The sequence below is a fragment of the Chaetodon trifascialis genome, chromosome 2, assembly GCF_039877785.1.
Source record: "Chaetodon trifascialis isolate fChaTrf1 chromosome 2, fChaTrf1.hap1, whole genome shotgun sequence".
Taxonomy (NCBI): Eukaryota; Metazoa; Chordata; class Actinopteri; order Chaetodontiformes; family Chaetodontidae; genus Chaetodon; species Chaetodon trifascialis.
In genome coordinates, this window is record NC_092057.1 from 726601 (window position 1) to 744362 (window position 17762).

Genomic DNA, 17762 nt, shown 5'->3' on the forward strand with positions numbered 1-17762 from the left:
TGCTGCCCTTACTCATGCACCCTTTTGGCGTATATTGTGCATGCAGTGTCTGCACGGTCAGACACAAAGGTGCTGTTCCACACACAAGTGATGATACGACTGTAGTCAGTTTGGCAGGTGAGACCTGTGCAGATGGGATGAAATGCAAAGGATGAAACCGTGTCATTTTCAAGTAAGACAGTATTAAAGTAAAAATCATCAAAAATCTTTTAAAAAAAAACCTTTTTCTGGGAGGCTGGGACAATCTGCCTCTGTGGTGGTGCAGACATGAAGCAGAGCAAGAAGAAGAATCAGCAGATGGGTTCTCTTATTTCTCTCCATTTACTCTGTCATCAGGCTTCTTCTTTGGGAGATCTCAAACCACCGGGTGTTGGTGTCCAAAGCTGGATGACCAGGTGGGGTGGGGTTTGTGTTTGTCTGGGTTCTGGGTTTTAAACCACTACTTTCTCCTTCTCATCGTGTGCTGTGGTGAAGTGAAAGTGGCAGAGGGATCACAACGTGTATGCATCTCTGCTTCCTTATTTGTGGGGTTTATTTCTGCAAGTACTCGGACCGCAAACGCGGCAGAAACAGTTGAGATGCCGACAGGTGATCGAAAAACAGAACCAAAAATAGAAATGTTTCAGATTGTGCCTGTGCCTGTTCGCTCTGGCTCCACTCACACAGGCTGATAAAACGCCTGTCAGAGTGTGACACATTCATTTAGCAAAGTGAAGAAATAAATAAACAGTGATAATGCAATATGTGATGTGGAACTGTGTTTTTCCTCCTCAGATGACAACGCAAAGCAGCTGTCGAGAAAGACAAGTTTATTTTCTGCTCAAGCCAACCTGTCAAGCTGCTGCCATGCTGGGCGAATGTGCCTGCTATGAGCATGTTTTCACAAGACACACGTCCAACTTGCAGTTATTCCAAATCAAACAATAAAGTGAAAGATGTAGGCATGATAAATCTGCACAGTGTGAGAGCTCGTCTGCTGCAGGCACACCTATGACTGCCTATGTAATGACTGTCACAAATGCCATGAGAAAAGGCCGAAATTACACTCAATCAATCAATCAATCAATCAATTACTTCATGTGCAGTTGATGTGATTATACCATTTTTTCACATAAGGTGACGATAGCATACGAATTGTTTGGGTGATGTGATCACTGGGGGATGCCAAAGTTGGACATTTTCAAATGACTTTTGGGGTTAATTTGTGGCATTAAATGCTGCCAAAGCATGAACTAAGTATCAACACTCACTGCTTCACCACAACTTTGACCTGATGCAACTGCTGACAAGCCAGTCAACGGAAATGCATCTTGGACTTAACTGCATCATTCTTGACATATTTGTTGTCTTAATGACTTAATGGCTCTTTCATAGTGTTAAATAAGCTAAACTGGACTTGTATGCTATTTGAAACTATCTTTAGGCATGTAAATGAGTGGTGCCAGTCACAGCAGCTGATACACGAATAATCTGTTAATAAACCATATCCTGTTTGATTAGATCTGAGTCTTCAGCTCTGCAACAACCTTTGGCAAATATGTTCGATAATCAGCTTTATAGACATGCAGTCATCACACCAGCGTCCCATAAAAAAATGGGAAAATACCCCATAATTTAAGCAGATGACTCCTAACAGTGTGTCATATGCCACCTCTTGGACATTAGCAGACTTAGTCATAGAAATGAGCATGAAATACAGACTTCAGGCTCTTACCTGTTGGTGAAGCTGCTCAGGATCTGCTGCAAAATGCTGCTTTCATTCCGTTTGACAGCCTATGAAAAAACACCAGACAAATGAAGGTTTTCCTCTATTGGGCAAACTGCCACCCAGTAAAGAGGAAAGACAAAAGATAGCATCTGCTCTCTCTGAAGGTCAGTACTAAGAAATGTAATCACAAATCAAGATCGGTTGAGTCTTCTCTCAGTTGGATCCACCCCCGCTCCCGACTTACACTTCAAACATGAAAGGTGTGGAAATTGAGCTCATGGCGAACTTTCACACCTCTGAGCAGTTTCCTCTGGTCTTTTCCCCCAACTGAAAAATAAGGGCTTATGCTAATGGCAATACCTGTTGTGCACCTGTTCCTATTAATAGAAGCTGATGCAGGATTTCAGTTGCAATAGAGCAAAAAACACCCAACACGAGCAGATTCAGGCTCCTTCAGAGTTAATGCTGCAGTTTTTAACACCTGTACAGGTTAATTGTTTACCTCACTTTACTTCCCTGCAGCCTTCATTTCCCCACTATATTGTATGCATTTACACTGTGCACACACACACACACACACACACACACACACACACACACGCACAGTGTTTAATATCTCAGATTTGATGCGTGTTTCTTCTCGTTTTTCCATGTTTGCTCTTTGTGGCGAACATTCAATCGATACATGTTGAACTGCTGCTGCTTCTGCATGTGAACACACTGACATTTCAATTCAGTCAAAAACAGGATGAAAAATACAAGAGTGTGTGTGTGTGTGTGTGTGTGTGTGTGTGTGTGTGTGTGTGTGTGTGTGTGTGTGTGTGTGTGTGTGTGTGTGTGTGTGTTATGTGGTTATTACAGCCCGCTGCACACAAACACCCACAGCCCCAAATACAAAAACTTTCTCTCTGGTGCAGTAACAGAAAAATGTTTTTCTAATGGATTTTTAAACCTTTTATGTTGGTAAGAGTACCTTTCTCTCAAAGAAACACTTTCTTTTCTGCAGTGCACACACAACATTTTTATGTACACGTTTCTTTTTTGGTTTCCAGGAGCAGGGGAAGAGTTCTTGCTGACACCACGGTCAACTGTTTTTGTGGTTTATTAAAGGTCAAAGTGTTTCGGAGAACTCAGATGTTCCATTATTCTGACAGGTGCACTTCCTGCTAACAACACTTCCTTTTCTTAAAATGGCAGTAATCAGATCGCAGCTCATGTTCTCTGCAATCATCATTGTTAACTTATCGTCAGTCAAAAAGCTGAAGTGTGCCCTCGCAATTAAATGCTTTATAGGAGGCAAACTAAATAAATTCTGCAATCAGGAAGATGCGTAAGGTGTGAGGGGTTTTTTAGATTTGTTTAAAAAAAAACTTGTTACTCACTTTTAAAAGGTGAGAAAAGGAAGCTGATGTGACCTCTTTATCCTCTTAAAGTCACAGTATACCACTGCATTGTATACCACTAACAGCTGCTGCTTGCAAGACTCAAAAGGCTTAAAACTGGTATCAATCACAAACTTTCTACGTCTGTATATGTTTACAGGACGTCCCATCCTGTTATACACTACGCCTCTGGATACCAAAGCTGATATGAAAAGGGTTGAGACATGACTGCTTGAGAAGGCGGTGTGGCATCTAATGGCCTAACAAGATCAAAGCCTGAGACTGTACAGAAAAAGCAAAAATATCATCACCAAAATAAGCCAGAGGCCACTTTATCATGGCCGGGCCACATCGCGAAGGCGGCATTTAGACGGATACTTTCAGACAAGCTGGCCGAGATAAACTGGGGGGAAGCTCCACTTGTTGGCAAGGATCAAAGGGAATGATGGACGGAGCTTGCGGTGTCTTTTTGTCCCACAGAGGACAAGCAGGATTAACTCTGCTTTAATGATATCAGACTTCATGTGATGAGATGGCACTCATGGTATCAACTGGAAATACGTGTGGTGCAACCACAGCAATCACAACCAAATGTGAGGATACATTAAGAAAGAAAGATGATCTATTTTTTAGAGTCTGTTGTCGGTTTAACTGACAGCTTCAGGTCAGTTATTACCTGATAAAGCATCAAGCAGCAGTATTGTTTGCATGGTTAATCCCAGGTTAAGGCACCGTATGAACCAGTGCATAACAGTGGTTAAACTGCTGACCAGAGCTTTGCTTGAAGTTTCAGAAATGAGTATTTTCCACAGTGTCATTTGAAATCACTGTGTGGACCCTCACTTAATAAAATCTTCCTCTCAGTCTGTGCAATTGTGACTGTCTGTGTCTTTTAATGCTGATGGGAAAGAGTTCAGAAGATGATGCCAATCCAAAGATAAAGCTTTTACACGCAACGTGTAATCTCTCTGCTGCTGTGCAGCTGCTACAAGCCCTCTTTAATGTGACCAAATCAAGCTTGGTGTCATGAGATTTGAAGTCATGCTGTACAGTCCACCAACTTCCCCTGCTGAGGGTCTGTACTTTTCCAGCATTTCCCAAGTGAACACTGGAGATTTGAGTCTGCACATTTCATGATCGGCAGCTGATAGTGGGAAAGGCCTCAGCGGGGAAACGCTTTGAATCACACTCTCAAATCAACTACCCTTTCTAGTCTCACTCTGTCAGCCACTTGACAGTCAACCTCTTTCTAACCGCTTTCACCGAGATGCTTTTTCGTTGATATCGGTCTTCTTCTGACATTTGGACTTCCCCTAATCTACTCCAACTGAAATGAAAGAGCTGACTCTCTCTCTCGCTCTCTTTCTGTCATCCTTTTCTTTCTCTGTTTCACATAGAAACAAGCACGTAAATGGCCACAAACTACACACACACAGAAAACCACTTCCTAAACCCCTTCTCTTCCCAGAAAGCTACTGTTGTTTCAAATAATAATAAAAAAAAAATACTACCCAGCAAGAATCGTCTTCCTTTCATGATTTGTTAAACTGATACTGATGGAAAGGCTGCTCAGGCCACAGCTTCTAACAGCTGTCATACTGACAGGCAGAAAATAAACCAGCAAAACCAGCCTGAAAAAACATTTGTCTTGTATCTGAAGGTAACGCCACGGTCAAATCAGGCCTCCAACTGAAGAGGACCCTCACTGTGTCATATCAGTATCAATGAGGACATGATGCGTAGGCGGTCATGGCTTGAGGGAAGGAGTCAGGATGTTCAGGTGTTTGGCGGTCTTGGTCCTGATGGAGCCAAACCTGCGGCTGTTGGGAAGCTTGAAGAGGCAGTGAGCCGGATTTGATGGATCTACCGCTGCCCTCCTGTCTGCTGCCTGGCCCTGGCATCATGCAGAACACCAGCGAACACCAGCGAACATATCTGAGAGAGAGTCCGAGAGTGGCTCTGTAGAACTGGGTGCTAACTTTTGGGGAGATGTTCATCTTTTGGAGCAGGCTGAGGAAGAACGTCCTCTGATGAGCTCGCTCGATGACGGTTTCAGGTCACTGATGGTGATTGTGGTGCCCAGAAACTTAACAGACTCCAGCACCTTTACAGCTGTGTTGCTGTTGAGTAATAGGGGACGTGAATGCGGGTGTCTCCATGACCATCTGCAATGTCTTCCAGACATTGACCTTAAGGGTATAATCCTTGATGATGCATCATCAGCAAACTTGAGCAGCATGATGAAAATGTGGCTGGAGGTGCAATCATTGGTGTACAAGTGTAAAATATGGTGTACACAAAAATGCCATCGTTGGTTTGGTTATAAAGGCATGGCTGGAGGTGTGGGGTGACGGTGTGAGAAATGAACTTGCAGCAGCAGCATGTAGCATGTAGGAGTACAACCTGAAACAGCAGCAGCGTCATGGCTGATGAGTAGAATAAGTGTGTGGGTTTGTCAGGTTATTGTTCAACATTTACTGGACTGGATTACAAACAATTCATCCTTTAGAAGATGTATTTCACTACATTTTTCTCTGGTCCTGGATTAAATCTAATGACTTTGATGTCCTGGCTTTTCCTCCACCGCCAGCATCTGGTCAGAATTTGTCCAGTACTTGATTGGTACTGGTTGGCAACATTAGCATTTAGCTCAAAGCACAGCCTCACAGAGCCGCTGGCGTGGCTGTAGACTCCTGTTTATCCAGAAGAGCACACTGATATGGCTTTTTAAACACCCGTGCAGAGTCTCTCTCTCCTCACACCCACAGCTTAACCTGCCGTCTCTCACTTTCTTCACCTCCTTTCACCTTCCCACGTAGCAAAGTCTCGTTCACCCACATACCTGCCTCTCTTTTTCTCTCCCTTGTTCACGTCCCTATTTTTATGGCATGGTAAGAGTGTATGTAAGGCAGGATGTCACAGTTTATCTGTGAGCCTCATAATCCCTGGTTCTTACTTTGATGCAGACACAGATTTTCATGCCAAACTACCTTTAAAAACACAACATCAAATGTTTTAGATGGTTCCTGGGATGAAACTCCTCACAGCCATGACTATATCTCACCCTCTGAATTGACTTTTATAAGATTTGGTTAAAAATTTTCACCAATGACAAACTTGACTACACCAAAGATCAGCTGTTATTGACAGAATTCATAATGGACCACAAGTGGCCACTGAAAGCTCGAGGAAAGAGGACCTTCAGTTCAAATTATCTTCTCAAACATCATCATTTTACGAACTCATGTCTCACATTGAAAAAAAGGTTAAAAATCAAAGGTTCCCAGAAAGGTCCTGCTGTCATCATCATGATGACAAATGTCATCATCTTCATCGTTACAGTAAGACCGCTTATCACCAAAAATACAACCTGAACAGACACAGCTCACTTTATCTTCCTCTTCGTCATCGTACCCACTTCTGCTAGAGCATAATTTCCTGTCACAGACTCATTCATTCATGACAGTGAAAAATAAGTCAGAGCTGTACAAGAAAATAGTTCCTGACCAAAATAAACTCATACAAGAACTTACAAATCCAGAGTCTTTCTGTGGCGACCCTTTTCGCGATGGTCCTTGTACATTCAAAAGGATTGATCTGTCGCGTTCATGGCTGTGGACTCGTCACAGTGTACTGAAAACTTTTGTTTCCCTTCAAAAACTACACTGTGGCCTCGAGACCTAAAGTGACGCATTGGAAAGGTTTCAGAGTGAAGAAAAAAAAAGGGGCTGTGGTTCGTGGTTTCCCTCACAGCGTGATCTTTGTGATATGCTATCCATGTTTCAAGAACAAGTGTGAAACAACAGGGTGGAAATCCCTTTTAGGGTCTCTTTTTTTGTTGGCCTGCTTCTTACTTTCTATTCCTTTTTTTTTTTTTAATTGTTATTGCTGTTTAACACTTTAGGCGCAGTAGAAACTGGGGTTTGGTTCATTGCTGACTCTTAAAAATGTCATTGTGAGAAGTAACTTGTGTATGCTTTCCCAAGATAGACCTTAAGATGCCCTTTAACAACCCTAAAAACAGCCCAAATCCCTAACGCAGCTTAACACAAACTCAAGGACCCTTCATTTCATGTCTGCTTTTCCTTACTTTGTTTTCCTGCCAAGAGCTTGATCAGATTGATTTAACTCACATATTCATATGATCGATATGAAGCTAACAGATGGTTAGCCGACCTTAGCATAAAGACTGGACACAGCCTGTCTGTCTCTGGCTAAAATCTGCCCACAGCGCCTCTAAACTGGTCCTAATTGACAAGTTACATCCGGTTTGATTAATCTGTACAAAAAAACTGTAAAAACTACATGCTGTGCATGTGCAGGACTATTTCTCAGCCAAGAGAGTGCACATGGCTTGTTGCTGTGATCATTAAACCTCAAGATATGTCTTTATTCAAGGTGCCCGTCATTTGTTGCCTTAAGTTTAAGTCTTTGCATGTTATTGATTTTTGTTTTAGGGTTGTCATAACTCTTACGAAATTCTATTTCCTGTTGTCTGTTTTTGCTTTTTCTTTTTGTCCAAGCTGTTTTAAAGTCGCCCTGTGAACCACTGTGGGCTTAATTTCAGTGATTAGCGATCAATAATTAAGCCGAGGTCAGACTCAGGTGCAGGTTGGAACACTTAGGACTTCACTTTGTTCAACAGGTGATGTTGTTCTACTCCATGCACGTTTTTGTCTGAATGCTAATTTTAAAGGTTTAAGTGGTTAATAGAAGGTTCTGCTTGGACCTCTCGTTTGTCCTAATGGTGTATACGATTACATTTGTTTTGGCTTGGCGCCCCCCAGTGGTACTTCCAAAAAAGACACTGTAAATATAACATCTATGAACAGAAATCAGCATATGAATGCAGAATCTGTGGGAAAGGGTCAAAATTTTGATATCAGAAGCCTTCTGGTTTTCATTTGCTGTCCATTTGTAGTCTGAGTAGTATCGACCAATCACGTTGAGTTCTCCATGTGGAGAGAACTTTTTGGAAACCAGCTGACACAAATGAAACTTCTGCTCTGTCAACAGCAGCTCTCACATCTCTGTTTGCATGCAGCCGCAGACACTGATCCTTTATGATCCAAGTATCTGTTCATGAGTGTTTAAAACACTCCACGACTTCCTGATTCATATTCACAAATACAAATGACCTTATTCTCAAACTGAGAAAGTTAGCAAACCATTTGGTCATCAGGCAGGCCAGCAGAGGATGATTAATATCGAACCGATTATTGGTTTTTCATCACATCTCGGGCAGCATTTTTACAAACCTTAAAATTTCCACACACTAACACCTCACAGGTGAGGACAGGCCTGGAGTGATACCTGTGCTGCCCTCATGTGAAACTGTGTCTGTGTGTTCGCATCAGCTGAAATCCAGACATTAAACCATTTTGCTGTTAGGAAATGGAAAGACCTTCATATCTTGTTCTCATATTGTTACACAATTCTAATTAGAGTACACATGGTACTGTCTCAAAATCTTGAAATTGTTTGCAAAAAATGGCTCGATTAAGAAAAAAGGCATTAAATCGAAGCATTTTTGGCAGTGCTCTTCCCCCGTGGCTCGATCTGTCTCCAGCACTGTGCCAGTGGACCTCATGTTCACAGCGAGATAACAGAAATATTTTCTTTATCAGATCGACACACTCACCAGTTCAGGCCAGGCCGAGACGACCACTCCCTCCAGCTGGAAAAGACTTTGACTGACTCCTCTTTGTATTATTCGTACAACATCCGTAGAAGAGGACGTTCAGCTGTAGTTCTCAGCAAACACCTTTCCAACAAAACAGAAAGAGGCAGGAACTTTACAGGGTTCACTTCCCCTTTTATTCCAGGCCACATTAGCCGTGACTTATTTTCAGCTTAAGTCACTTTAAGTCGTTATATTTACAGCTTCTCTTTTCTTAAATGACAAAGCAAAAACTCCAAGTGTTAATACGTGTGCTGTTGCTCATTGTTTCAACATAATGCACGACTATTTCCATGATGACACCATTCACCATCATTTTAAGGCAGAAGGTAAAGTGAATTAGAAGCGGTGGATAACCAGCATGTTGAGTTATTAGTAATAGAAAATGTAGGCTAATATTATTTGTTGTTATAAGACTGTCTGAAAAAAGTTGCCAAAGACAAAAATAAATAAAGAGCCTTTGAAAGATTGCATTGAAATTGATGTGGAGCAGGTTGTGGGATCAAATCTGGGCGAGTCTGAAAACAAATAATCTACAAAGCAATAAAACTTGGCTGTTATTCTGTTTTATTTCAAGCATTTATCAGACTCAAAGTGTTTGTTCCCACACTGACAAACACAAATCCCCATAACGGAAACATCTCAGAGTGAAGACTTGGGTTAAGGTTAAGGTCAGAGTTAGGTGAATTATGGTGGTGTGTGTGTGTGTGTGTGTGTGTGTGTGTGTGTGTGTGTGTGTGTGTGTGTGTGTGTGTGTGTGTGTGTGTGTGTGTGTGTGTGTGCGTGCGTGCGTGCGTGCGTGTGTGTGTGTGTGAGATGAAACTGTCAGAAGTCACATACAGCATGCTTCATGAGGAGCATGACGATTCAACAGACTCACTGTGATTCAAAGTGCAGCTCTGTTTTATTCCAACATGAGCTCTGCAGCTGTAAACAAACATTTTCTAGCTTCAAAACTGATTAAAAAGTCAAGTTTAGTGTTGGCATATTGCTTTAGTCAAGTCATCCCGAATGACAGAAACAGCCCTGATGATTTAACTCTGCACTGTTTTCCTTCAGTGTTGAAGGAACAGTTTAACACATCTCCTGATTCATTTTTTGTAAATGAGAAGATCGATACCACTCTCATATCTGTACGCTAAATATGACAGCAGGCTGTTAGCTTAGCTTAGCATTAAGACTGGGGGAAACCGCTAGCCTGGCTCTGACAAACACAACTCGTGGTTTTTACATTTGTTTTTGTGCACCGATGAATCAAACAAGACATGAGGTTAAAATCTGTACAACTTAAAGGTGCTCTGTGGCTCCAGGCTAGATGTTCTCCACTGGCTCCAGTCTGTATGCACACAAAAACAAGCAAAGAACATCATCCTTCTTTTCTTGTCATCAGGTACCAGTCCGATCCAGTTTTCACCTCCTCGACCACGGCTCACAAATGTTTCCCCCGTCCGTCAGATATGATGAGTTCAGGCACGGCGCGGGTGTACCACTCCGACCACCCGCCGTCATACACCGACACCCCAGGATGCCCGCATTCGTGGGCCGCCAGCGCCACGTGACACGCTGTCACGGCCGAGCCACACAAGACGCAAATTGGGCGGCTGAGGTCGACGCCAGCCCGGGCGAACAGAGCCTGGAGTTGCTCCTTGGGCAGGAAGTGACCCGACTGGGACAGGAAGGAGTGGAAGGGCATGCTGATGGAGCCGGGGATGTGGCCGGGCTCTGTGTCTGCCAGTCAGAGAGAGAGGACAGAAAGACAGTGAGAGACGAGGACGGAAAGGCCGTTTTATGGTTTAGACCGCTTCTCGAGTGACAAAAGCTCTGCACCACGCGGCGTTCTGAAGAAGCTCATCCTGCTCCGTTTGGTTCGACGTCAAAACATTTCCAGCCAATTACTTCAGATGGTTTCAGGTCACAGCTTGCCACCTTTCTCTGGAGTCAGACATAAGGCGTGCTTTTTCTACCTTTGAGTGTCAGGTGGCACAAAAAGCCAGGATAGCTGCAGCCGACCCCAAAACAGCCAGTTTTATGGAATTGGCGTGTTTGTTTGTCCACTCCCCGGAGTTTCTAGGGAGTTTCTCAAACACATCTTGCAGCTGTGAGTGATGCAGGCATGAAACAGACTAAGAGGTCAGAGGGCACAAGAAGTGTTACATCACTCCAGCTGCACCCTACTATCAGCTACTCAGCATTATTTCACCAGTGGAAAGGGATAACACAGAGCAGATAAGGTTAGCAGAGCTTCACTGTGATCAGAGACACGAGTCCGAAGCAGACAAACATGGCAGAGGGGCGTCGAGTCTGAGCTACAGCAAGAGAACGTGGACACAAACCATTTCGCCAGTATGGATGCAGACACGTGAGGATTGGGTGGGTGGGTCGGGGTGGGAATGTATGGAATAAGATAAGGCACGAGCTATAGGCATCTTATCACTGAACACTGACTGCTGTCTGTAAAGACAAAGCGTTCACTCGACCGGCTACTGTCTTTCTGCTGTGTGTGTGTGTGTGTGTGTGTGTGTGTGTGTGTGTGTGTGTGTGTGTGTGTGTGTGTGTGTGTTTGTCCAGAGTAAACTGCAAAAAGCCTGCGTGCACGGACGTCGTGGACTCAGTGGACCGTGTTTTCTTTCCCCTGTATGTCTGTCCATGCTGAAGCCGTACGGTCACAATAGTGATATCTGTTTGTTCGGTTGTTTTTTAATGTAACCCATCTGTTTTCCATAGATAGCGTGGAATCACAGCACTGTGAGTGTTTATTCAGGTGTCAGGTTCACAGCGACGCCCCACGACACAATGACTGTGATTTCCAGTTACTGTGCTGACCAATTTGTGTGTGTTTAAGTGTCAGTGATCAAGCGTTCACAGTGGTCCCTGTGTCACAATATGTAATTACTGTATAATGTACATGGAAAGAAATACAAGGTGAAATGTGTTTTGGGGATATTACAAATGTTTGCAATAGCAATGAGATTTTAATTTGTATCTTAACGTGTGTTAGTTAACAGGCTCTAAAGGCTTTAAGTAAGTCAAATGTTTGGCAAAGATTCAAAACTGTTATTTGACAAACTTTTTGATCCAGATGTGTTTTTTTTCCTGTTAACATCAATTAATCTGTTGATTATTTTCTCAATCAATTAGTTGTTTGCACTATAAAATGTGAGAAGTTGATCAGTGTTTCCCAGAGCTCAAGATGACGTCCTCGAATGTCTTGTTTAGTCCACAACCCAAAGACATTCAGTTCACTGTCATACCAGAAAATATTCACATTTAAGAAGCTGGAATCAGCCTATTTTTGCTTTTTTTCCACAAAAACTGACTAATTGGTGATTAATTTCACGGGTAACAACTGATCAGTGAATCACTGGAACAGTTATGCAACAGTTAGATCACTGAGCTGAACACTGATCGTTGTATGTGGCTGAGCGCACACGTGTCACAACATCAAACGTCCTCATTAACATCATTTGAATTGCTGTCGAGCAGTAGCAGCTGTGACCTGGACCTTTAGATCACACTGATTTACCATCAATATCCACAGGAATTCAGCAAAAACCAACAGACTGACGTGCCAGCGCGTCACATGACTGACGGCCAGAGGAAGAGCTGATCAATGACTGAACAGTGTCCCATCAGAGGCTCAGACACAGAATCTGATCAATGCTATCAATCAGGCTTTGGGCTCACTCTTCTGTGCAGCCGCTAACGGTATTTTTAGTTAAACATGGGCAAGATTAAAAATTCACCATATTTCAACATATAATGAATAATTTGTGTCATACTCACCTCTCTGCATTAGTTAACAGTTTCAAAAGGTTTTTACCAAAATGACTGTGACTCTGAGTCTGAGTGAGCGAATGCTGCATGTTATATGCATGACTCATCACAGTCAACCTTTACTTTAAGGAAAATTCAGCTTACATGTTTTTCCTGGAAGTCGTACCACGACTGTGTGTCAAACCTCAACCCAAACGTCTTAATCATCAGCATCATCATCATCAGTGGTTTGTCCCTCCAGATCCGGAGGACAGAGCCACCGTCACTCTGGGTCCCAGCCTGAGGAAACACGGCTCATCTGAAATTCTTTTATTATCTTATGACCTGCTGCTGTCAGAAAAGATGAAAGCCAACCTAAGTTGTCATCTACTACCTAAATGATCTCCCTGTGTATCCATAATTCAAATCTATATTTATCATAGTCAATAAATAGACATGTATGTACAGAGATATTACATAGATGGTGCATGTTGTTGCTTTTTATGCAGATTTGTTGTACACATATTTTTGCGCATTTGTTTCATTCTATGATTATGTTTGTTCAGCTTTGTTGTCCTTGTTTTTATTTGTGTATTTTTGTCTATTTGAAAATTATTTTTGAAACTGTGGGTAACTTTGAGATCAAAGAAAAACCAGAGTCACTCTGAGAAATGATTGACAGGGCTGGTGAGTCATGTTGGCTGCGTTAAACTAAATGAGTCTGTATAAGAGTAAAAATGAACTGGCTGAGTTGGAGTTACAAAGATCCATGCAAACCGTCACCTTACCTTTATTTTATGTTTTAAGTTGCGCCAGTGTTTCCTTTTTCTTTTGTCTTTTCTTTTTGGAGTGCAGACTCCTTGCATAAGAACACATACGTGAGCAGTAAAGCTGAATGTGATTGTGCACCTCTGCTGCAGCAGCAAGACGCCTGAACACAGCACGTCTTCATCACACGGACCTGCCTGCAGACTACTCACTGTCTCTGGGTTCCGGGTCCACTCCTTTGAACCTCCTTGCGGGCCTGGCGTCCACCACCTGGAACGCTTTGGTGTCCAGGTTATCCAGGACGTCCTCGTAGGTCTTGACCCAGGAGCGCTTCAGGGAGGTCTTAAACTCGGTCGGTGTCGGTCTGATGTACTGGTCACCCATCGGCCGCCCCTCCAGCTCCCAGTTCCTGAGCCCCCCGTTGAGCAGCGACACCGCGCTGTGGCCGAACACCCGGAACATCCACCACACACGGGGCGCAGAGAACGCGCCGAACTCGCTGCCGTCGTACACCACGACGTGCGTGTCGTTCTTTATTCCCAAATTTCCGACATAATCTGCAAAGAAGTCCTCTGACGGCAGCATGTGGTCCAGAGGAGAGGTTTTATCGCAACACTGGTCTATGTCAAAGAAAGCTGCGCCCGGGATGTGCCGCTTCTTGAACTCGCTCTTGGCGTTGCGCCGCAGTTTGGGTAAATACCAGGACGCGTCCAGGATGCGCACTTTCCCCTGGACCTTCATAGCCTCCGCAAGCCATTTGGTGGTGAGCACAGCTCTCACTTGAAGTGTCATGGTTAACTCTGGGAAGCAGACAGGCTGCAGAGTTAACTGTCATCAGCCAAAGGTAGAGAGAGAGAGAGAGAGAGAGAGAGAGAGAGAGAGAGAGAGAGAGAGAGAGAGAGAGAGAGAGAGAGAGAGAGAGAGACCCGGCCTCACTCTCCTGAGCAGCAGCTGGAGGTGAATGGAGGCGGTGACTATTTACAGTAATGTGATTACTTTGTAAGGAGCAACTAGGACACTCTGTGTGGGTATTTAAACTCATTCATATGTTTGTCTGTAGTGTTCTGTAGGCTGGTAACAGTGCCTGCTGCTCGCTGCATCCTATGGCACATTTAATTGTAGCCCAACAGATATCTGAATTATTCCCAGCCCAGCAATTAGCTCCTGATGTCATCTTCAGTATTTGAAAGGGAATTATTCAGGCTTTGCAGTCCTCTCCTCATTGGTTACACCTGCTCCAAAAACTATACTAAACTATAAGATAATAGTGTGAACAGTTTTATTCTCATGCCTCTCTAATTTGGCGCCCTGCCTCAACCTGTGTTAGACTAATCTCACTCATTTCTTACGACACATAAAACCATTATTTTCTCCTTAAAACTACAATTTTTTTTTCTTCTGTACATATTCTGGTGTGGAGGCTCCTTATGTATATAAAGACGTTTGTTCTGTTTGTAGTAGTATTTCAAGTCTGTGCATGTCCTGTGCATATAGCAGCACTGACAATACAGTTGACTTGACCTGACTTGACAAGTAGTAGTAGTAGTAGTAGTAGTAGTAGTAGCAGTAGTAGCAGCAGCAGCAGTAGTAGTAGTAGTAGCAGTAGTAGTAGTAGTAGTAGTAGTAGTAGTAGTAGTAGTAGTAGTAGTAGTAATAGTAGTAGTAGTAACAGCAGTAGCAGTAGTAGTAGTAGTAGTAGTAGTAGCAGCAGTAGCAGTAGTAGTAGTAGTAGCAGTAGTAGTAGTAGTAGTAGTAGCAGTAGTAGTAGTAGTAGTAGTAGTAGTAGTAGTAGTAGTAGTAATAGTAGTAGTAGTAACAGCAGTAGCAGTAGTAGTAGTAGTAGTAGTAGTAGCAGCAGTAGTAGTAGTAGTAGTAGCAGCAGCAGTAGTAGTAGTAGCAGCAGTAGTAGTAGTAGCAGTAGTAGTAGTAGTAGTAGCAGCAGTAGTAGTAGTAGTAGCAGCAGCAGCAGTAGTAGTAGTAGCAGCAGTAGTAGTAGTAGTAGTAGTCGTAATTAAAACATAGCAGACAAGGCGTAAGAGCTACAAGTTGCCATGTAGGAACTTTATGCATCTTCGACTGTTTTCCGCCCGGTTGCTTTGAAGTGGTGCACTGGAGTGGCTCACCGGATGTTGATAGACCCGCACGTTGCTGTTCGCAGTCGAAGTTTTCATCGATGTAAGCTTGTAGTCAGTTCAACCAAGCCTCACATTATTAAATCACCATGTCGGCGTCGTTGATCAGGAGAGGACTGGAGCTGCTGAGCGATGACATGGAAGGTCAGTCTGCCTCCTGCTAGCTAAACTACAGCTAACGGCTAGTTAGCTAATGCTAACATTAGCTTGAACATCAGCGGCTTCTGTCAGCCCGACCAGTGTTTGTGACTGTGAGTGTTGTTTCATCGTCACAGTGCGGTGATAACAGGCGTAGTTAACTACATCCCATCACTGCTGTTGTCGTAAAATAGGACGCTGGTTACTTAATGTGCAGTGTGCTTTATGAGGGCAGGACTTGTCTCTCATTGTGGTTGTTTTGCTGCCTTTGTCTCTGCCCTGTGCACCCTGCCAGATGCCAGTAAAAAGACGAAGAGGAAGCCGCAGCAGCAGACGCCCAGCTCGGCCACGGTGATGAAGCTGGTGAGCACAAAGCGGCAGGGAGTCACCAAGCAGGTGAGGCGGCTGCAGGGCCGCCAGGGTCCCGGCAAGAGCAAAGCCACAGTCAAAGACAAGAGGATCAAGTCTGCAGTGGGTGAGTCGGCACCATCTGAAGCAGAATGCACGGGTGTTATTTCAGCAATGTGCACTGCATTTTGTACAGGTTAACATAGATGTGGGTATTGAACATAGTGTGCACAATCATTGGAACTGAGCAGGGGTGGTCATTTTAGAGTGGATCTGCATTAAAACAACATCAGAACTGACTGACTTTGGCAGGTTTGCTCTGATCTTACTCTGTGTACATCAGAACCACCAGATGCCTCTGTCATACAGTTACTATCAGGAGTGCAACAAAATGTGGACTGTACATCACCCCCAGTCACCACCTCTTTCATGTGCACGAGAAATGTTTACAGTGCACAAGAGGAAAGTCAAAGACTGCTGGAAGCTGACTGCTTTTTATCCCAGCAGTGTTAATAGTCTTGCTCTAATCTTTGGTGTTCATTGTAGAGGAGTTCAGGAAGAAGCAGGGGAAGAGCCACATGAGCGCCAACCTCAAGTACTTCATGGAAACGGGCTATAAAGCAGCAAATCCTGACACTCTGAAGGTAAGAAAGGTGGAGATCGCTCCCCGGTGGCAGTTGTCATCAGTATTTATGACCCTATACAATACTTCACGTCCAGTTGCAGTGCTTTGCTTATAACGTAATGCCGTTTTTATCAAGCTGTTTAGTACACTTGAAGAAGGATCTCACCATTTCCCACAGAAATCAGAATTTTTTCCTAACCAATCAGGAAAAATGGGTCAAAAATTAAACTACAGAAACACGATAATTCATTTGTGATTCGTTATTCTAATTCTTTGCTCAGCTGGCTTTTCTTTCCTGAGCTTACAGTGTTGACTTGCTCGCTCTCTCACTCAGATCCTGAACCACAATTCCGGGAGACAGTCCAGGAATCGCCCAGACCGACCCACCAAGAAGAGCAAGGAGCCGGAGTCTTTGTTCACAGAGAAGGAGTTCCAGCAGTTCCAGAAGGAATACTTTGGCAGGATCGTCGAGAAGCAATGAAGCGCACCAAAGCGCAAAGACGCTGCAGCCACAGTGCAAAGGCCAGGCCGGCGCTCTGTGGATCAAAGTGGATTTCTGGACCAGATTTTGTACTGGAAGTTGGTTCCACTTCACGTCTTTCTGACGCTGTGGCGTTCAGGGAACGTCTGAACAACACTGTTTTTCCTGAGAGAGAGTGTCGCTCCACAATGTGATGCTTCATTATCAAACATGTAAAAACTTCTCATCTGAAGACGGCTCATAACTCCTCATTAGTCACTAGTTATTGAATGAGAGGAAGGGCAGCGCGTTCAGATGGTCTGTCCCTGCCGCTGCAGTGAAATGTGCTTCATATTCCACCTCATGTGAGTCACGAGGAGAGATTCAGACAGTCAACTCTTAAAACTTGAAATCATTAAAGAGCTTCTCCACAATCATAATTCACTGATGTTTTTTATGTTGCGCTGTTGTTGTCATCCAGTCACGAGTCCAATCAGGATCGTCCAGTTTGTACTAAAACTGACTGAATGAGCAGAAACATTTTCAGTACCGAGGATCACAGGCTGACTTTGTTGGTTTCATTCTGGGTGTAACAGCAATAAATCTACATGCACCACTTCATTTTATCGTGGGTGACTTTGTGTGAGTTCAGCCATGGTCTCAGCTTACGCCACTCTTTCCAGAATAACAGGTTTAACTATTAAATCAACATGTGGTAAAATGGTTTAATTGCCCTTCGCTGCCGTTTGGCTTTGGAATAGTCGACAG

The 17762-nt window shown here is 43.6% G+C and overlaps 3 protein-coding genes across 4 annotated transcripts in view; 2 read left to right on the top strand and 1 right to left on the bottom strand.

Moving 5' to 3' along the window:
• Positions 1-17762, top strand: part of LOC139339980 (voltage-dependent calcium channel gamma-2 subunit-like) — a 366973-nt gene that overhangs the window by 258108 nt on the left and 91103 nt on the right. The window lies entirely within an intron of this gene.
• Positions 9323-14111, bottom strand: LOC139346038 (3-mercaptopyruvate sulfurtransferase-like). Its single transcript, XM_070984946.1, has 2 exons — positions 13504-14111; positions 9323-10498 (listed from the first exon to the last, which is right to left on the bottom strand). The coding sequence occupies exons 1-2, from the start codon at positions 14081-14083 to the stop codon at positions 10200-10202; spliced, it is 879 nt and encodes a 292-aa protein (XP_070841047.1). The 5' UTR covers positions 14084-14111; the 3' UTR covers positions 9323-10199.
• On the top strand, positions 14729-17699 carry rps19bp1 (ribosomal protein S19 binding protein 1). The gene is made up of 5 exons (XM_070985431.1): positions 14729-14764; positions 15297-15567; positions 15857-16036; positions 16456-16553; positions 16869-17699. Exons 2-5 carry the CDS (start codon positions 15513-15515, stop codon positions 17013-17015), a joined length of 480 nt encoding a protein of 159 aa, XP_070841532.1. The 5' UTR covers positions 14729-14764; positions 15297-15512; the 3' UTR covers positions 17016-17699.